The sequence below is a fragment of the Staurois parvus genome, unplaced genomic scaffold (genome assembly GCF_062004578.1).
Source record: "Staurois parvus isolate SC_StPar_1 unplaced genomic scaffold, SC_StPar_1.0 ptg001779l, whole genome shotgun sequence".
NCBI lineage: Eukaryota > Metazoa > Chordata > Amphibia > Anura > Ranidae > Staurois > Staurois parvus.
This window is the reverse complement of record NW_028319575.1, coordinates 37045-54494: the sequence shown is the minus strand read 5'-3', so window position 1 is coordinate 54494 and position 17450 is coordinate 37045. Positions and strand designations below refer to the sequence as shown.

Here is a 17450-nt window from a genome sequence, read left to right as displayed (position 1 = left end):
ATACTTGGTCAATATATTCCTACATATTGATGCTGATACCTGGAGTGACGTCATAGGTATCAGTTGACATATTAGTAGATAGCTCCAGCTTTGAAATATGAAATGATGCTTGGTCAATATATTCCTACATATTGATGATACCTAAGATGTTGGTGTGGCATCATGGGTATCAGTTGACATATTGGTAGATACCTCCAGCCTTGAACTATGAAATGATACTTGGTCGATATATTCCTACATATTGATGCTGATACCTGGAGTGACGCCATAGGTATCAGTTGACATATTAGTAGATAGCTCCAGCTTTGAAATATGAAATGATGCTTGGTTGATATATTCCAACATATTGATGATACCTAAGACGTTGATGTGGCATCATGGGTATCAGTTGACATATTGGTAGATACCTCCAGCTCTGAAATATGAAATGATGCTTGGTTGATATATTCCTACATATTGATGATCATCATCAATATGTAGGAATATATCAACCAAGTGTCATACCTAAGACATTGGAGTGATGTCATAGGTATCAGTTTACATATTAGATACCTCCAGCCTTGAAATATGAAATGATGCTTGGTCAATATATTCCTACATATTGATGATGGTACCTGAAGTGGTGTCATAGGTATCAGTTGACATGAAATATGAAATGATGCTTTGTTAATATATTCCAACACGTTTCACAGGACAATGCCCACTTCTTCAGGGAAACAAAGCACAGTTTCCTTCAGGGAAACAAAGCAAGAATAGATCCAAGAACATATTATGGAGATACAGCCATACATAAAATTGAGAAAGACAGCAAAAATAAAAGGCTTACCAGCGTTTACCAATTGACGAGATAAGAGAGAGAGAAATAAGAACCCTTTTATATATACTGTCCACCCATCACCCCAAATTCTTCATAGAAGCTCCCCCCTGACCACAAATGTCTGCATTAGAGACCCCAATGTTTCTTTTGCTGTTAATACTTAAATCCCCGAATCTTACACAATTGTATTTAGCCCCTTATAACCGAAAATTCTGATCATTTACAACTTTTTGGAGTTTTTGTTACTTCTTATGCTCTGCAGCCACTTCCCCAGCACAGCACCTTAATCATGGCAATGCCCCTTCACTCCCCCCTCCCCCCCCCACATACAGGGTGCAATGCCCAGTTGTCACCCCTTTATACCCCCTTCCATAACTGACTCTTCCCTTGTGTCCCACAGATGGCACTGAACAGTTTCTACAGCCCGGATCTGCCCTGCCAGGACGTGCCCAGCCTAGGTGAGTGTCTAAGTATCTATATACTCCGTATCAGGGGCGGACTGACCATTTGGAAACTCGGGCACTGCCCGAGGGCCCGGGGTCAGTAGGGGGCCCCATGAGATGCCCCTGGTACCTTTTTCATAGGCTTTTTTGAGTTTGGGTAAGGACACGGGGCCCCATGAGTTGTCAGTCCGCCCCTGCTCCGTATACTAACCAAATATTTCACAAGTGAAGGATGACGCTCCGGGGGATACCGGAGTACCGATACAAAATGAATGGGCTCAAATCGCACCGCAAAAAAAAATTGCATGTGATTTGAACTGAAGTCTCACTCCTTCAGCTGCAGTAGCAGCACAATTCCTATCCGAATCACATGATGAGTTTGATGGGGATTTTTATTGGGGGGGGGGGGGTGGTTGCCAACTTGTTGCTGGGCAGATTAAAATGCAAAACGTATCAAAAATGCATAAAAAAACTCATCAGAAAGGCACTACATGCATTTATTCAGCATCTTCATTGAAGTCTATTGAACCAAAATGTAACGTTTTGTGTTAAAAAAAAGTCCCTGACCCTTTCCAAAAAACGCACCGGAGTGAAAACGCGCAGATGTGAACGCGTGCCATAGGAAATCATGTTAAATGGTCTGTATTGCGTTTCTCCAAAACGCTGCAGAAAACGCTTAGGTGTGAACCCGGGGTAACAGAAACCGATCAGCTTCCAGGTTTTATTGTCAAAGCTGAAAGTGTTCCTCCGCTATCAGCATGAGTCACTTCTGACAACTTTTCCTGACACCAAGAGAAAAATGGTGACGGAGGAGGGATCTCCAGCCCGTGATTGACAACCTCAGCTCTGTTTCTATGTGTGAAGGGGGTGTATCCCTCCTCTCCAATCAGCTCTCAGAGCTCTCCTCGCTGAGCTCTGCAGTGTGTAACTTCAGCTCCCCTCCTTTCTGACAGCTCAGACAAGCTGTATAAATTCAGCACTTTGAACAGGTGTAGAGAAGAGACGACTGCAGATAAACAGGTACAACTTATGTAGGAGGATTTGTTTAATCTCTGCGTATCACCTGAGGCCAGTCCCTTGGTATCTGTAAGATTTTACAACCACTTTTAGCCAAGTACCCATTTTTATAGATATTGGACTTTTTGCCATTTTATGTGCAGTTTTTACTTGTAGCGGATCACGTTTGCAGCCATTTATTATTGTATGTATGAATCCAATGGGTCAGGTGGGGTAAACAGACCTTTCATTTTCTTTTGCAGATATAAAGCTTGAAGATGGAAGTTTCTCTCGGGAAGTTGACCTGAGCTCCACCCCATTGAATTCTGGGAAGGGACAGTACCCCCCCATATGGCAGCAGGGTAGTACCGCCCTTTCTTCCGAGGCCTTTACGGAACAGTCCCTGTATTACTGGGAGCAGTACAACCAAGGTGGGCGTTCCTCCGACTCCTGTCCAATGATCTGATTGGTAGAATGAAAATATGTCTACAAGGGGGAGTGGTTGACACCAGGGTTGTCACCAGGATGGAAAGTTTTGGCTGTTGTTGGGCTGAACGAACGTTCGTATTATTCCTGAATGAGAGGGAAATAATATATATTTTTTCTCTCTGCAGGACAAGGAGGGACAGAAGAATATCTGCAGTCATTTCAGGCGATGCTTCCATCACTGACGGAAGAAATGCAGCATCATTCCGCCCAGCAAAGCATGCTGGGATCTCTCCAGGATGCAGAGGAGTCTTTGTACCACGCTCAGCAGGACCTGGCCTTCACCCCCGAATCGGATGGGTACTCGCAGAGCACCAGCATCGGCTCTGTTGGCGATGAAAGCTTCTCCTGGGCGTCCCAAGATTGGCATGGTTGGGATGAAGCCTCCTGGATAAACTGCGCCCAATCCGTCGAGATCAGGACCACCAGCTTCCACCCGATGAACAACAACATCCAGCACAGACCAGCCCAAGACCACCACACAGGTAGGCACAGCTTGCAGGGCTTAAAGGGATCTTCCCTGTTCACACTTTATGGATCCCCAAAACTTGTTTGGGGCTCAGGCTGTTGGGTTAAATTGCCCATTGGCTTTTTATAGGTCGCAGAGATCGCCTACAAGTGTCTCTGCCCCTCCCACATTGGGGAGATTTCCCTACAGTAGTTTGCGTCTCTGCCCCTCCCACAATGGGGAGATTTCCCGGCAGTAGTTTGCGTCTCTGGCCCTCCCACAATGGGGAGATTTCCCGGCAGTAGTTTGCGTCTCTGCCCCTCCCACAATGAGGAGATTTCCCTCCCGTAGTTTGCGTCTCTGCCCATCCCACAATGGGGAGATTTCCCAGCAGTAGTTTGCGTCTCTGCCCCTCCCACAATGGGGAGATTTCCCACCCATAGTTTGCATCTCTGCCCCTCCCACAATGGGGAGATTTTCCTCCAGTAGTTTGTGTCTCTGCCAATCCCACAATGGGGAGATTTCCCTCCAGTAGTTTGTGTCTCTGCCCCTCCCACAATGGGGAGATTTCTCCTCAATAGTTTGTGTCTCTGCCCCTCCCACAATGGGGAGATTTCCCGGAAGTAGTTTGTGTCTATGCCCCTCCCACAATGGGGAGATTTCCCTCCTGTAGTTTGCGTCTCTGCCCCTCCCACAATGGGGAGATTTCCCACCCGTAGTTTGCGTCTCTGCTCCTCCCACAATGGGGAGATTTTCCAGCAGTAGTTTGCGTCTCTGCCCCTCCCACAATGGGGAGATTTCCTTCCAGTAGTTTGTGTCTCTGCCCCTCCCACAATGGTGAGATTTCCCGGCAGTAGTTTGGTCTCTGCCCCTCCCACAATGGTGAGATTTCCTTCCAGTAGTTTGTGTCTGCCCCTCCCACAATGGGGAGATTTCCTTCCAGTAGTTTGGTCTCTGCCCCTCCCACAATGGGGAGATTTTCCTCCAGTAGTTTGTGTCTCTGCCCCTCCCACAATGGGGAGATTGTCACCCACCTGGCTTTGTAGCAGAGGTACAGCACCTTGAAGAAGTCCCCCTCTCCCTGAAATGTCCTCCATGTTGTCACGTTACAATGTATTCCCCCTCCCCCTGAAATGCCCCCCATGTTGTTAGAATGTATTTATCAGGATTGGATGTGACGGACCGACACAAAGTGGCACATAATTGTGAAGTGGAAGGAAAATGAGAAATGGTTTCCAACATTTGTGTGAAGTGTGGTGGGATTTGTATTTGGCCCCCCGGAGTCAATACTTTGTAGGACCCCCTTTGGCTGCAATTCCAGCTGCAAGTCTTTTTGGGGATGTCTCTTTGCACATCTAGAGAGGGACATTTCTGCCCGTTCTTCTTTGCAGAATCGCTCAAGCTGTCAGATTGGATGGAGGGCGTCTGGGAACAGCAATTTTCAGATCTGGCCACAGATTCTCCATTGGATTTGGGTCTGGACTGTGACTGGGCCATTCTAACACATGAAGATGCTTTGATCGGAACCATTCCATTGTAGGTCTGGCTGGATGTTTCGGGTCGTTGTCCTGCTGGAAGGGGAACCTCCGCCCCGGTCTCAAGTCTTCTGCAGACTCTAACAGGTTTTCTTTTAAGATTGCCCTGTATTTGGCTCCATCCATCTTCCCATCAACTCTGACCAGCTTTCCTGTCCCTGCTGAAAAAAAGCATCCCCACCACATGATGCTGCCACCACCATGTTTCACGATGGGGATGGTGTGTACAGGGTGATGTGCAGTGTTAGTTTTCCCCACACATAGTGTTTTACTTTTAGGCCAAAAAGTTCAATGTTGGTCTCCTCTGACCAGAGCCCCTTCTTCCATGTTTGCTGTCCCCCCCACATGGCTTCTCACAAACTGCAAACGGGACTTCTTATGGCTTTCTTCCAACAATTGCTTTCTTCTTGTCACTCTTCCATAAAGGCCAGATTTGTGGAGTGTACGACTAATAGTTGTCCTGTGGACAGATTCTCCCCCCTGAGCTGTGGATCTCTGCAGCTCCTCCAGAGTTCCCATGGGCCTCTTGGTTGCTTCTCTGATGAATGCTCTACTTGCCCGGCTGGTCAGTTTAGGTGGACGACCATGTCTTGGTAGGTTGGCAGTTGTGCCATACTCTCTCCATGTTCGGATGATGGATTGAACAGTGCTCTATGAGATGGTCAAAGCTTGGGAGATTTTTTTTTTTATAACCTAACCCTGCTTTAAACTTCTCCACAACTTTATCCCTGACCTGTCTGGTGTGTTCCTTGGCCTTCTTGATGCTGTTTGTTCACTAATGTTCTCTAACAAACCTCTGAGGGCTTCACAGAACAGCTGGATTTATACCAAGATCACATGACACACAGGGGGACTCTATTTACATATTAGGCAACTTCTGAAGGCAATTGGTTCCACTAGATTTTAGTTAGGGATATCAGAGTAAAGGAGGCTGAATCCAAATGCACGCCACACTTTTCAGATATTTGTAAAAAAAATGTGGAAAACCATTTCTCATTTTCCTTCCACTTCCCCATGATGTGCCACTTTGTGTTGATCCATCACACCCAATCCCAATTTTGGTTGTAGCATGACAACACGGGAAACATTTCAAGGGGTGTGAAGACTTTTTCAAGGCGCTGTATGTAAATCACAAGACCGGCCGTACAGGTGTAAAATCGGGTAACCTCATTGGTATTAGTGTTTGCAATAAGTTACAGGTCACCAATCTGCGTTGCTTGCGCACACGTCATGGACGACTTTGTCCCTTTGCAGGTTTTTCCTACGTAGAACCCGATTTCTACCAAACCTCCAATCCAAGCAGCCATGGCACCGGCGCCACCAAGGACAGTTACTACTCCACCCATCACCAGAAAACTGCTGGAATCAAAGACCCCAAACCCACCAGCACAGGTAAGAAGGGTGTCATCATCTCCTCATCGAATACGACAGACTGGAGGACGAGCCGATACCCCGAAGGACTTACCTATAATGACGCACGATGTGATTCTTGTCCCTAACAGGCAATAACGGTCCCATTCAGCTGTGGCAGTTCCTGTTGGAGTTACTTCAAGACTCGTCGTGTCAGAAGCTCATCAGCTGGACGGGCAACGGCTGGGAATTCAAGCTTTCCGACCCTAACGAGGTTCGTCCCTGCCCATTCCCTCTCTGTAAATGTCAAAACTGATGGCTTTATAGGCTAAGCCACACCCACAGCAGCATGCCCCCCCCCAAAAAAAATGCGAGTAGGACAGGATGTCTGAGTAAAAATGTCAGTACTTCGTAGTGTCCTCCAGGGCCTTTTTTTCAGGGGGAACGCAGTTCCTGCAACTCCAGGACTGGATGTATGTAATGGCAAGGGATGCTGGAAGGTCTATTCATTTCTCAAGAAAATTGGAGTTGCACATTTCCTAGAAAATACATTTAACATATTTTTAAATAATTATTGCATAGTTACATAGTCAGGAAAAAGGACACAAATCCATCCAGTTCAACCAATAGTAAAAAAAAAAATATATATATATATATAATAAAAATATACAATGCAATATAATAAAAAAAAACATAATATAATGTAACAATGTATAATAAATAGAAAACCTTAAAATTTAGATAAATACAAATATAATAAATAATCACTTAATATATTATAATAGGAATATATAGGAGACCTCCTTATACAGATAAATACAATATATAATATAACTAAACAGAAAATCTAAAGAAATTCAATATACAGATAAAAAGAAAATAAACAATCATAATAATAATAATTATTATTATTATTATAATACAGGATTGATATGGAGCCAACAGTTTGCTCAGCACTTTACAAAATGATATAATATAAATAGATATACAGATAAATAGAAAATATAATATATTATAATATAATTATATAGAAAACCCCCTATATACAGATAAAAAGGATATGCAACATAATAAATTATATATATATATATATATATATATATATACATACATACACACACATATATATATACACATACATACATACATACATACATACATATATATATATACACACATACATACACACACACATATACACATACACACACACTCCTTATATAGATAAATAAAAAATATAATACAAATATTTAATATAATATAAAAATTAACTGAATGAAAAAAAATAGAAAACCCCCTATACAGATAAAGAGAAAATATAATTAATATGATATAATATATAGAAAAACCTCCTTGTACAGATAAATACAAACATAATTAATATATTAGAACGTAATATATTATAAATATATAGACACCCTCGTACATATTGACATATTGTATAAATTTGAATTGAATAAAATAAATATAATACAAACAGCAAACCTCCATATACAGACAAAAAGAAAAAAAATTATTATAGTTTTTTTTTTTTTTTTTTTTTTTAATAGTGCCAACAGTTTGCCCAGCGTTTTACAAAATGATAATATAAATAGATATAAACATAAAAAAAAAAAAATAGAAAACCTCCTTATACAGATAAATAGAAAATATAATTAATATGATATAATATAAATATATAGAAAAACCTCCTTGTACAGATAAATACAAAAACATAATGAATATATTAGAACGTAATATATTATAAATATATAGAAACCCTCGTACATATTGACATATTGTATACATTTGAATTGAATAAAATAAATATAAATACAAATAGCCAACCTCCATATTACAGACAAAAAGAAAAAAAAAAATTATTATACAGTTTTTTTTACAGTGTCAACAGTTTGCCCAGCGTTTTACAAAATGATATAATATAAAATAGATATAAACATAAATAGAAAATTTTATGTACAGTAATTGATTACAATGATAGAAAAAACCCCTTATATACATAAATATAATATGTAATATAATATATAAAAAACTCCTTATACAGATACATAGAATATAGAATACAAATATTTAATATAAAAAATGAATAAATAGAAAACCTCCTTATACAGATAAATAGAAAATATAATTAAAATATTAGAATGTAATAAAAATATATAGAAAACCTCCATATACAGATTAATATAAAATAAATTACAATATCATATATAGAAAATATATTATAATATACAATAGAAAAGAATACAGAGCCCTAAATCTACAGTTGATCCAGAGGAAGGCAAAAAAACCCCTTACAAAGCAGAAACAATTTTTTTTACTAATAATATATTTGTAGATTTTTTTTTTTGGGGGGGGGGGGGGGGGGGGTTTGTCTTGCTCTCTTCATTTTGGATCATTTTGGATATTTGGGTCTTGATTTCCTTCGTACATATTCTGTTATTCTCTTTGTAACGTTCCAGTGATGATGATGTTTCTTCATTGTTATATTTTTTCAAATTCCCATTTCTTATCTTTTTAAGTTTTTACTTTTTTTTTCTACTTCTGGAACTTTATTCTTCTTGAACGCTGGCTGGTTATCCTTGTTAACGCGTTCCTTTCTTCGTGCGCAGGTGGCACGGCGTTGGGGCAGACGCAAGAACAAGCCCAGGATGAACTACGAGAAGCTGAGCCGCGGGCTGCGCTACTACTACCACAAAAACATCATCCACAAGACCGGAGGCCAGCGCTACGTCTACAAGTTCGTCTGCGACCTCCAGGGGCTCCTCAACCGATCGACGCAAGGGCTGCCGCAGGATGCCAAGGATCAGAGCCAGCGGCCCAAGGAGCTGTGAGGGGGCGGGGGGGGGGGGGGGGGGAATTCGGCCTTCGGAAAGACTGTAAGAACTTTTTGGAGTCCTAAGCGTCGGGTGCTTCCAAGGATCTGCTGTGGACAGAAGGGGGGGGGGGGGTCCTCCAAAAACGCAGCCAAGCACTACGGAGCAGCGATCGCACAAGCACTGGATGATACTGTAGACCACAGGGGTGTCAAACTGGCGGCCCTCCAGCTGTTGCCAAACTACAAGTCCCATCATGCATCTGACAGTTACAAGCATGACTCCCAAAGGCAGAGGCATGATGGGACTTGTAGTTTATATAGATATAGAGCACGGGTGTCAAACTGGTGGCTCTCCAACTGTTGCCAAACTACACGACCCAAGATTGAAAGTTACAAGCATGAATCCCCAAGCCAGAGGCATGATGGGACTTGTAGTTTGACATCCCTGCTCTATATCTATATAAACTACAAGTCCCATCATGCCTCTGACAGTTACAAGCATGACTCCCAAAGCCAGAGGCATGATGGGACTTGTAGTTTATATAGATATAGAGCAAGGGTTTCAAACTGGCAGCCCACCAGCTGTTGTGAAACTACAAGTCCCATCATGCCTCTGGCTTTGGGAGTCATGATTGTAACAGTCAGAGGCATGATGGGACATGTAGTTTATATATAGAGCAGGGATGTCAAACTGGCGGCCCTCCAGCTGTTGTGAAACTACAAGTCCCATCATGCTTCTGCCTTTGGGGAGTCATGCTTGTAACTGTCAATCTTGCAATGCCTCATGGGACTTGTAGTTTGGCAACAGCTGGAGGGCTGCCAGTCTGACACCTGTGCTGTAGACGTCGGCCACAACGTGACAGGTGGGTGGCCACCTACCACCATTACAATTCCCTGGACGGTAGATGGGGCGTTTCCAAACGCCGCAAACTTCTACCGCCGTACTTCAAACTCTTCTAACTTAATTTTTATTTCTCAGGTACATTTCATTCGCACCGACCATTTCTCTATTTACTGTGTAAATATTTAATTATTATATTTTGTATATTCATCGTAATAAAATTAGTTTTTTTATGGAAATACTGTTGTTTTAATATTTTTTAAATGACTGAGATATATACACACACACGGGGGGAGGGCTTCTATACACTCCTCATACAGCAAGGGAAAAAAAATTAATTCAAAACTTGTTTTTAATCTTCTCAAATCTGCAGCAGCCATTAAAATACTCCCTGGTGCTCCTGCCATGAAGACACTTCCTGTTACAGGGTGACAACACTCCTTTCCCCATTTCCGATCAGCTATCTTGCGTTGTCACCCTGTCATGTGCAGGGGTGGACTGACCATTTGGAAACTCGGGAGCTGCCCGAGGGCCCGGGGTCAGTAGGGGGCCCCATGAGATGCTCCTGGTACCTTTTTTTTATAGGCTTTTTTTGAGTTTGGGCAAGGACACAGGGGCCCCATGATCCCCTATTGCCTGGGGGCCCCATGAGTTGTCAGTCTGCCCCTGCGCATGTGTCCCCCCCGGTAGAGACCAAAAGCCATGCCTACACCACACATTGCTCAGGCCCGGTCCACTGCCGCCATTATTGGGAGGCCAGTCTGGAGAAAAGACGTGCTGCAAAGAGGCTGCAGGAGATCAGCAGAGCTGACATGAAAGGATGAAAATGGTGAAAAAAAGTCATTTCTAAAAGCGAAAAAAAAAAATGATGGTTGTTTGTGATACGTAAAGCTTTAGCAAACCAAATAGTTGTTCAAAATCCTTAGCGCAATGCATTCAATGTGCTAAAGTTGGAAAAAAAAAAAAAAAAAAAGTCCCATAACCAGCAGGTTGAAAAAAAAACAAAAAACAAAACCTGATAGATGTCTGCATCAACACAAGCAAAAGGCACAGAGGACATAGCAGATGCTTTTTTTTGTTGCATATCCCCATTATGGCCACTAGATGGCGCTGACTAACATAGGAAATAAGTGTGCCCCATCGGCTCCATCTACTGGCCATAATGCAGTACTCTGGAACTGCAGGGAATACACCCCCCATCAGCACCAAACAAATGAACATGCATTTCAGAGGGACACACGGCTACGCAGGTTTCATGAATACACCCCATAAATAAATTAAATCCAGGGGCGGACTGACCATTTGGAAACTCGGGCACTGCCCGAGGGCCCGGGATCAGTAGGGGGCCCCATGAAATGCCCCTGGTACCTTTTTCATAGGCTTTTTTGAGTTTGGGCAAGGACACAGGGGCCCCATGATCTCCTATTGCCCGGGGGCCCCATGAGTTGTCAGTCCGCCCCTGGTTGAATCCCAAGCTATTTTTTCGTCCGAAAAGCGAAAACGTCGTTCGCTCGGTAATCCGATGGCACCATCACGGATTTCAAAAATCGAGTCATAAAGTTCACCCCACATAACAGACGAAACTTCTGTTCCTTCCAGGTCACGGCTCACATTCTTTCAGAAAAACGATTGAACAATTTGACCATCATTGAGTCGAAAAATTGGTCGTTTTTCATGAATTTTTCAACACGCCTGATCACCGAAAAGGGAGGAACCCCGGAAATCGGCCGGTGCCATTGACACCACTAACAAAGCAAAATCGACCGATTATTCTTAGGTCCGGAAAAAAATCAGTCGAATTTCCACCTGTGTATGGCCGGCCTTATTGTCATTTAACCTGGAAGCAGATTAGTGGGGAACAGCCCCCCCCCCGGAGTACACCGATCAGCGCATGCAGCCATTGGCTGGATTGGTTTTCCAGCATGACTAGTCGACAGAAGCGGATTTTTGTCCCGTGTGTACTGGGCTGAAGCTCACAGTGTGCAGCGAGGAGCAGGGGCGGACTGACAACTCATGGGGCCCCCGGGCAATAGGAGATCATGGGGCCCCTGTGTCCTTGCCCAAACTCAAAAAAGCCTATGAAAAAGGTACCAGGGGCATCTCATGGGGCCTCCTACTGACCCCGGGCCCTCGGGCAGTGCCTGAGTTTCCAAATGGTCAGTCCGCCCCTGGCAGCGAGATCAGAGTCAAGCTTCGCACAGTTCTAGGAAATTGGACAAAACGATCGCTCACATTTTTTCCTCTTCCCATATTAAAAATCGAAATGCCTAAAATGGTACAGAAATTCGAGAACGGCAGAGGACAGCTTCCTTCATACATACTGTCTGTGTCTAGTCAGTGGTTGTGCTTCGTTTCTGGTCATGCGTGGCCTCGCTGACTCGATTTTTATAGGACGAATACTGGACCAATTAAAACGAAAACTGGACGTTGGGATAACTCATTTTTCCAATTTGTCCCTTTCAAAAATTTTCGTCTGAACGCTCCATATTGGCTCTTGAAATCAGTGAACGAATGAACTGAAAATCAAACGATCGGAAATCGATCGTTTCCATTCGATTTTCTAATAGCGTGTACCGGTGGTTGTACATGAAATATGAACAAAGCACATCCCTCTGTAGTGTGCACTTGTCTCAGTCCAGAGCACTAGGTGCCATTTCTGTCTGCTGCCTCCTTCCTCTTCTATCATGTCTGACACCAAGAGAAAAATGGTGACAGGGGAAGGAGCTCCAGCACACAGTCTGTGATTGACAGCCTCAGCTCAGTTCCTGTGTGCTGTGTGGAGGGGAGTGTCCCTTCCCACCAATCAAGCTCTCATTGAGTTGTGCAATTTCAGCTCTCCGCCCCCTGCTTTCTGAAAGCTCAGATAAGCTGAATAAATTCTGGACTTTGAACAGATGTAAAGAAGAGAAGGCTGCAGCTAAACAGGTACAACTTGTGTAGGAGGATTTGTTTTTTCTCTGCATCACATGAGGCCGGTCACTGCACTGGGGATATGGAAGGGTTTACAATCACTTTAAGCAGTTTCAGTCCGGGAGAGGAAGGCCGGAGGGCAGATTTAATACCCGGAGAGACAGAGGAGAACGACGGTGACCCCTGGAAATGATTTTCTTTTTGCAGCAGTGTAGGAAGACAAGTCGACTCAAAAAAAAAAAAAACCCCAAAAAAACAGTCTGCTAAGCGTCTCACGAAAAACTTGATGGAGATGTTAGAGAGATTTTGGTTGCGGCTTCCTGTCTGCCTTTCTCAGAAAGATGTTTCTGGTACGGTGGGGGGGTGCTGAGCCACCCCCGATCTGCACCGCTACGTGCTCGGATATCTCACACATCTACGCTGCTGGGGGGGGCTCCTAGCAACAAGAGTGCCAACACGAAAGAAAAGTGTCTTAAAAGACGATTTAGCATGAAACACGCAGTTTTATTTATATAAAAAGGTTCTAAAAAAAAAACAAAAAAAAAAACAAAAAAAAAAACAAAAAAAAAAAAACACAAACCTCCCCAACTCACAAAAAACCCCCCAAAAAGAACAGATTAAAAACAAGCAAAAAAACAAAACAAAACAAAAAACATTCACAGAGATGGAGGGAAACATTACCTGGGTGTACGACGAAGACATTCTAGATTGTATTTATACCAGCTTAAAAAAAGCAAAAAAAAAAAAAACACCAAAAACAAAAACACAAAACCCCCCCCCCCACCAAACCCCAAAAAGAACACAAATTAAAAACAAACAAAACAAAAAAGAGAATCAATATTTTAGAATATATATATACATACAGTGGGGATGGAAAGTTTGGGCACCCCAGCTAAAAATTTGTATTAATGTGCATAAAGAAGCCAAGGAAAGATGGAAAAATCTCCAAAAGGCATCAAATTACAGATTAGACATTCTTATAATATGTCAACAAAAGTTAGATTTTATTTCCATCATTTACACTTTCAAAATAACAGAAAACAAAAAAATGGCGTCTGCAAAAGTTTGGGCCCCCTGCAGAGTTAATATCTTGTACTGCCCCCTTTGGCAAGTATCACAGCTTGTAAACGCTTTTTGTAGCCAGCCAAGAGTCTTTCAATTCTTGTTTGAGGTATCTTTGCCCATTCTTCCTTACAAAAGTCTTCCAGTTCTTTGAGATTTCTGGGCTGTCTGTTATGCACTGCTCTGTTAAGGTCTATCCATAGATTTTCAATGATGTTGAGGTCAGGAGATTGTGAAGGCCATGGCAAAACCTTCAGTTTACGCCTCTTGATGTAATCCCCCGTGGATTTCGAGGTGTGTTTAGGATCATTATCCATTTGTAGAAGCCATCCTCTCTTTAACTTCAGCTTTTTCGCAGATGGCATCAAGTTACCATCCAAAATTTGCTGAAATTTTATTGAATCCATTTTTCCTTCTACTCGTGAGATGTTCCCTGTGCCACTGGCTGCAACACAACCCCAAAGCATGATTGATCCAACCCCATGATTAACAGTTGGACAGAGGTTCTTTTCATTCAATTCTGTGCCCCTTCTTCTCCAAACGTACCTTTGCTCATTCCGGCCAAAAAGTTAAATTTTAACCTCATCGGTCCACAGAACTTGTTTCCAAAATGCATCAGACTTGTCTATATGTTCATTTGCAAAGTTCAAACGATGATTTTTGTGGTGAGGACGTAGAAGAGGTTTTCTTCTGATGACTCTTCCATGAAGACCATATTTGTACAAGTATCTCTTTATAGTGGAATAGTGTACAACAACTCCAGTGTCTGCCAGATCTTTCTGGAGGGATCGTGCAGTCAAACGTGGGTTTTGAATGGTTTTTCTCACAATCCTGCGAGCTGTTCTGTCTGATATTTTTCTTGGTCTTCCAGATCTTGCTTTAACTTCCACTGTTCCTGATGACTGCCATTTCTTAATGACATTCCGAACAGAGGATACTGACATCTGAAAACGCTTTGCTATCTTCTTATAGCCTTCTCCAGCTTTGTGAGCGTCAACTATTTTCAGTTTTCTAGACAACTGCTTAGAAGAACCCATGGTGCTGATTGTTGGGGCAAGGTCAGATGAGTCTGGGCATTTAAAACCTTTGAGATTGACATCACCTGGTCTTCCCAGACGATGATTGAGAACAATCCATGACACTGGCAGGTCTCAGCTTGGCAAAGGGGACAGTGCATGCTATAAATTCTGCAGGGGGCCCAAACTTTTGCAGACGCCATTTTTTTGTTTTCTGTTATTTTGAAAGTGTAAATGATGGAAATAAAATCTAACTTTTGTTGACATATTATAAGAATGTCTAATCTGTAATTTGATGCCTTTTGGAGATTTTTCCATCTTTCCTTGGCTTCTTTATGCACATTAATACAAATATTTAGCTGGGGTGCCCAAACTTTCCATCCCCACTGTATGTGTGTATATATATATATATTTTTTTTTATACTATAGTAATTGTATTATTTAATTAAAAAATATTTAAAAATGAGTTTACCTTTGTTAGATCTTGATCTAGAGTGAGAATATTTATATCCTTTTAATATAAATATGAAAAAAATATTTCAATTCAATATTTAATTTAAAGATAAATAAAATATGTTAATGTTTGCTAGATCTGGATATAGAGTAAGAATGGGTTGTATTTTTCTTCCTGCTATTTGTGTTGAGGTGGGGAGTCCCCAGGATAGAATGCATAAAGGAGATGAGAGGAAACCGAATTTTCCCTCTATTTGTGCTCCGGTGACAACTGTAACATTTTGGATTTGCCCCCCCCTCGGTGAATCTTCCCAGAGGGGGGGCACACACACACACAGCAATAAAAACCTGAAACATGTATATTGGAGGTTCTGGATTGAACGTATCGGTACTTCATGGTTGAAGGAAGGCAGCTGGAGTCATACGGGGCTCAGTAGCTTCAGTGTGGCAACCCTCAACAAAAACAGGGTACCCCTTAATTAGGGGACCCCGAAGTTTGGGTTCCACCAGTGAAAAGAGAGCACCAGACTAAAAATCTAGGAGCCCAAAAATTGTTTGTTCAGAACATAAAACGACCAACGCGTTTCAGGAGCTCAAAACACCCTCTCTTCATCCGGGCCTGTTTATTGCAAGTCTCTAGAATTTTTTTTTTTTAAATAATTACACTATAAAATGAATATTCCTGGTGATTGTGCAATTTTTAGTCCTCTCTGTCACTTGTAATATAAAAGCCCTGGAGAAGTGGGGAATAGTTCTGAGCTCCCGAAACGCGTCGGTTATTTTACGTTATGAACACCGAAGTTTAAAGATTTTGTGACTTTTAAAGATCTCAGATCTGACACTTTATAGACTTTTCACACGGCGATAAAAACCCCGGCAGGGGTTCTAACCCTTCCCTCCTCCACCACACAGTGGGATGCTCTGTCCCAAATAAACCCCCCAAAAATTAAAAATAAATTAAAAAAAACAAAAACAAAAAAAAAAAAAAACACACACACATTAAAAATAAATTAAAAAATACGTTAAAAACAAAATAAAAAAATAAAATAATTAAAAATAAATAAAAAATATATTAAAAACAAAATAAATTAAAAAATAAATACATTAAACATAAAATAAATTAAAAAACCATTAAAAATAAATAAAACACTAAAATAAATTAAAAAACACATTAAAATAAATAAATTAAAAACAAAATAAAATTAAATAAAAAATACATTAAAAATAAATAAAAAATACATTAAAAATAAAAAAATACATTAATTAAAAAAACACATTAAAATAAACAAAAAACATGGAAAATAAATAAAAAATACATTCAAAATAAATAAAAAACATGGAAAATAAATAAAAAATACATTAAAAATAAATAAAAAAATAAAAAAAATGTTATGCCTCTATTTTTGGAAAGATTTGCCCAGGCCCGTGTCCCAGTATGACAAACAATTCCATATTGATCGATGTCTCCGATAGCTCTTACACAATAATGCGACTCATTTATATATATTTAAGTGTTCCTTTAATGAAGAAACTGAAAACAGTCAACTAAACAAAAACTTATAGTCTATTTTTATAAACAGATGTGCAAAAAAAAAATCCGTTAGCAAAAACGGCAGAAATCCAAAAGGGCTGCTGAAGAACTACAAGTCCCAGCAAGCCACGCAGCTCTACAACTGCAACACAAAAGAACCCTTGGGCTCCATTCACACTTGTGCGGCTTGTCATGCGACGCTGGACACATGACGTCGCTCTGTATGTGTTCCCAAAGACGAACGTTCATGTTAAACGTGGAACTTCACGCTTTCAATATTGACCATCTTGAACCCTAGTAAATATGATACCTTCCTGTTTTTTTTTTTTTACATTTCTTTACTTGCTTCTTTGTTTCCATTCCTAGGCAAATGTCATACATCCCATGAGTCTTTAGGAGGGGGACGAAGAGTTCTCAGCTCTCCCAATGCCTGAGCTAAGGGCAGATGGATTCCAATGATACAATGAATCATCTGCCCTTACTTAAGATGGCCACTGCCAGAAATGCCAGGGGGCGTTTTTCAAAATGATTTCTCAGCAAAAAAATGCACGGAGACACGGATGGATGGGGGGGGGGTTAGTGTGCTCTGAATATTAAAAGTGAATTAAATCGTGCATTTGGTTTGCGGAGTTCAGATACAGAGTAGTTCTGCTTTACAAGTTCCCGCACTACTTTGGCGCGACTCGAGTGCCATAAACTGGGAAAAAACAAAAGAAAAAACAAAAAAAAAAAAAACAAACAAAAAAA

The 17450-nt window shown here is 41.4% G+C and overlaps 1 protein-coding gene across 1 annotated transcript; it reads left to right on the top strand.

The window, feature by feature from the left end:
- The first annotated feature begins 1217 nt into the window (after positions 1-1217).
- Positions 1218-8906, top strand: LOC149434317 (uncharacterized). The gene is made up of 6 exons (XM_089663823.1): positions 1218-1275; positions 2520-2687; positions 2871-3227; positions 5980-6117; positions 6228-6349; positions 8685-8906. Exons 1-6 carry the CDS (start codon positions 1218-1220, stop codon positions 8904-8906), a joined length of 1065 nt encoding a protein of 354 aa, XP_089519949.1.
- The last annotated feature ends 8544 nt before the right edge of the window (positions 8907-17450 follow it).

Excerpts from the sequence above, each read along its gene's own strand:
- LOC149434317 (XM_089663823.1), top strand. The coding sequence starts at position 1,218 with ATGGCACTGAACAGTTTCTACAGCCCGGATCTGCCCTGCCAGGACGTG. Across the intron at positions 6,118-6,227 it reads CCCCAAACCCACCAGCACAG|GCAATAACGGTCCCATTCAG; the intron begins GTAAGAAGGGTG and ends TGTCCCTAACAG. Across the intron at positions 6,350-8,684 it reads AGCTTTCCGACCCTAACGAG|GTGGCACGGCGTTGGGGCAG; the intron begins GTTCGTCCCTGC and ends CTTCGTGCGCAG.